Consider the following 3,165-nt stretch of genomic DNA (forward strand, 5'->3'; position numbering starts at 1 on the left):
TGTGAAGAATTCTGGCTTTGTGCGTGTCTCTAGAAGGGAGCATTTCACACCAAACCGCTGTGAATGACTTTGTTTACATCTCGACTATTTCATCACGTGTACATTCTTTGGAAAAGCCGGTGGAGTTGCCCTTTAAAGTAAACAGGTTCTCCCTGTTTATTCAGTGTAATCATTGTTATGGTTGAACTACTACAGCTGTGGCGTCGAAAGCGAAAACACAGCCTAACCAATCAAAATCCTCCTAATGCTGACCAATGGGGAGCCTTTGCTGCAGCCTCCCCGTCGCCCATTGGCTGGATGGGCTTACCGCCAAAAATGAACCTCGCGCTTCGCCTTCCCGCGCTTGGCTGTCAGTACAGTCGCTGGACTCGCAGCTGCGGCCGGTTTTTAATCGATTTACCGATTAAAATGATCCGCACTCCCAAAAGAGCCTATCCCAGCCCTCTGAACGACAGCCTGGAGAAGAGCATCAGGCGCATTTCCATCGAGGGGAACATCGGTGAGTAAAGAAGCGGCATTATATACGAGGCTGAGTGGAATTTAGCTTCCTGCTCTCCGGCGTCTTGTTCGAATTTCCCCGGTCCACCTTAAGTGGCGCAGCCGTTAACGTTACGGCGCAGCGGGAAAGGCGAACAACAACTGCTTCTCATTTTCCTATCTATCTATTTATTTATTTATTATTTTATTATTTTTACACCATATAGCTAGCTACCTTTCTCATTTGACGTTTGGGTGATAAGACAAATCTCGTCAAAAATGTCAGCTAATGTAGCTGTAGAAAGCCTTGGTATCTGTTTTGGCCTTTTTCAGTTTTTTTTGGTCGTAATGTGAAAATACCTGTTGTCCTTTACATCGTGTTTAAATTTCCTGACGAATGGACCAAAAGAAATGACCCAAAACGACGTCTGGTTCCATTGACTTACATTAAAAGTAGCTTATTTTCCCTCCTGTGAAGTGACCGTTTTCCTCCCACAGCAGCGTTAAGACGTAACTGCGTTATAGATACTGGATATGAGAGGTTATAAACACCAAACTGCGCTGAACGGTGTAATAAATCAGTTATTCAGCGACACTCTTAAACAGATGGGTTCTCGGGTTTTTTTGAGTAAAGAACATGTTTGAGAACGGTTCTGCATAGCACCAGAAGGACCTCTGTTATTACGATGAACCTTTTTTGGCGCTATATAGAACCGTATGCAACACAAGAAAGGGTTCTCGGGGTTCTAAATAGAAGCGATCGCTTTGCTGGAGAACCCCCGAGTGCACACAGGGCGGCTATCCAGGAAGGACGACGGACGGATTGACGTTAGGATTTGTCGCTGATCTGCTGCGGTACTTTCAGGGTGAAATCTGACGACGTTTATAAAGCATTTATAAAGAGTTTGTTACAGGTCGTGTTTTTTGTCCTCAGCGGCGGGAAAGTCCACTTTTGTCCGCGTTTTGGAGGAACATGATAAAGAGTGGGAGGTCGTACCGGAGCCCATCGCCAGGTGGTGCAATGTACAAACTCAACACAGCGAGTTTGAGGTAAGAGTCATTAGAGTCGGTTTACAGGGGAACTCCACCGAGTTTTAGAATTCAGTAGCTGAGACGTCAACAGAGCGATTCAGAGAGGGTTTGGTGTCTCTTTACAGTGGTGGTGATGGGAACCAGACGTCGCCATGACTACAACACAGATATAGACACTTTATTTACCATCCAGAACCACCAGAGAACCTACACGAGTCTTCTGAGTTTATATGGAATGTTGATGATGGAAAATAGTGGAAGATCTATGTGTTTTTTTTTTTGCCTCACAACACCTTGCGTGTACATACATACATACATCTTAGACAACGTCTTGTGCATCAGGCAGTGCACATGTAGGAACTCTCTGTGAGGAGCTTTTAGAGGTGGACGTCTGGTTCCTATCACCACCACTGTGAACAGCTCTGACTCGGTAAGGTTACCTAGAACAGGGAATTTCACATCAGACATCAAAAACATCAATAATATGAATAATCAATATGATGAGTAGATACGCTGATAAGCTAAAGAAATGGGGAAGGAAGAAAGATGAAATTGAAAAACACTGGGCCTCATGTTGGGCCTAATACAAGATGGAACGTAAATAAATAGCAATATAGTGATTAATCTGGGAAAAAGGGGTTTTATTTGAGGGCTATTTTGCCTGAGAATGTATCCCTCCCCCACGAATCGATTAAAATAAATGGCTGTGTCTCGAAACGCGCACCGCTATACTACACACACTACACTAATGAGTGAGTTTAATGGCAGTGTACTATGTTTGCTATACTCTCTAGTATGGTAGAAGCGTTTTGAGACACAGTCAGTAGTGAAAAGTATGTCAGAAGCAGCCGACAAAAAAAACAAAACAAAAACAAAATAAATAAAATCTATCAGGTCCTCAAGAACTGAGTGATCTGTAGAACTGAAGTTGAGTTAGACTCCATTCTTCTCTTTTTGTGTCATTTTGGCCTCAAAATAAGATGCTAAATCGGCAAACTGAGCGACAGGAAAGCAGCCCAAGATTTAAAGACTAAATACGAATGACAGCAAAAGAGGAACTGAGGTCAAATAAGAGTCTTATGAAAATGTCTGAAGTGCAGACGAATCAACAATTACACTCAGATACATGGAACTGAGTGAATGTAGGCGATGGTTCCTCAGGGGTTCTTTAAAGGCAAGGGTTTTGTTTAGAACCATGGCTTCGATATAGAGCCATATGCTTTCTGTGTGGAAAGTTTTCTGCTCCTGTTACGACATCGTAACAACAGATGAACCCTTTTGGTGCTGTGTGAGAACCATATATAACACGTTTTCCATCAGTCTGAAGACCGTTTCCATCATGCAAAGAACCGTTTAAGCATGCAAATGGTTCTTTTGAGTGTTTATGGTTCTGTATAGAACCACTGTCTTTACTAATGAACCTTGAAGAACCACCTGTTTTAAGCGTGTGTTTACCACCCACCCACCTCTGTTCTATGCCAGCCAAAGTGGATTTTTGTTTATATGGTTTTGAATCATCTCTTTAACGAACGCATATAACGCAGCTGTGGCAATAACACCCCTCTCCACCCACCACCGCCCCCACCACCCCGAGGGGATCGACAGATGGTTCCAATAAACATTCACTTCAGACGCAGTGGTGTTTAATACCTAAAG

The 3,165-nt window shown here is 43.3% G+C and overlaps 1 protein-coding gene across 2 annotated transcripts in view; it reads left to right on the forward strand.

Annotated features, from left to right (window-relative positions):
* The first annotated feature begins 351 nt into the window (after positions 1 to 351).
* Positions 352 to 3,165, forward strand: part of dck (deoxycytidine kinase) — a 10,339-nt gene continuing 7,525 nt past the window's right edge. For both annotated transcript variants that reach the window (XM_037545774.1, XM_017718032.2), the window contains exons 1-2: positions 352 to 499; positions 1,412 to 1,527. In XM_037545774.1, coding sequence (XP_037401671.1) covers positions 409 to 499; positions 1,412 to 1,527 — 207 coding nt within the window. In that variant the 5' untranslated portion in view covers positions 352 to 408. The remainder of the gene's footprint in view (positions 500 to 1,411; positions 1,528 to 3,165) is intronic.

The sequence above is a fragment of the Pygocentrus nattereri genome, chromosome 16, assembly GCF_015220715.1.
Source record: "Pygocentrus nattereri isolate fPygNat1 chromosome 16, fPygNat1.pri, whole genome shotgun sequence".
Classification (NCBI taxonomy): Eukaryota; Metazoa; Chordata; class Actinopteri; order Characiformes; family Serrasalmidae; genus Pygocentrus; species Pygocentrus nattereri.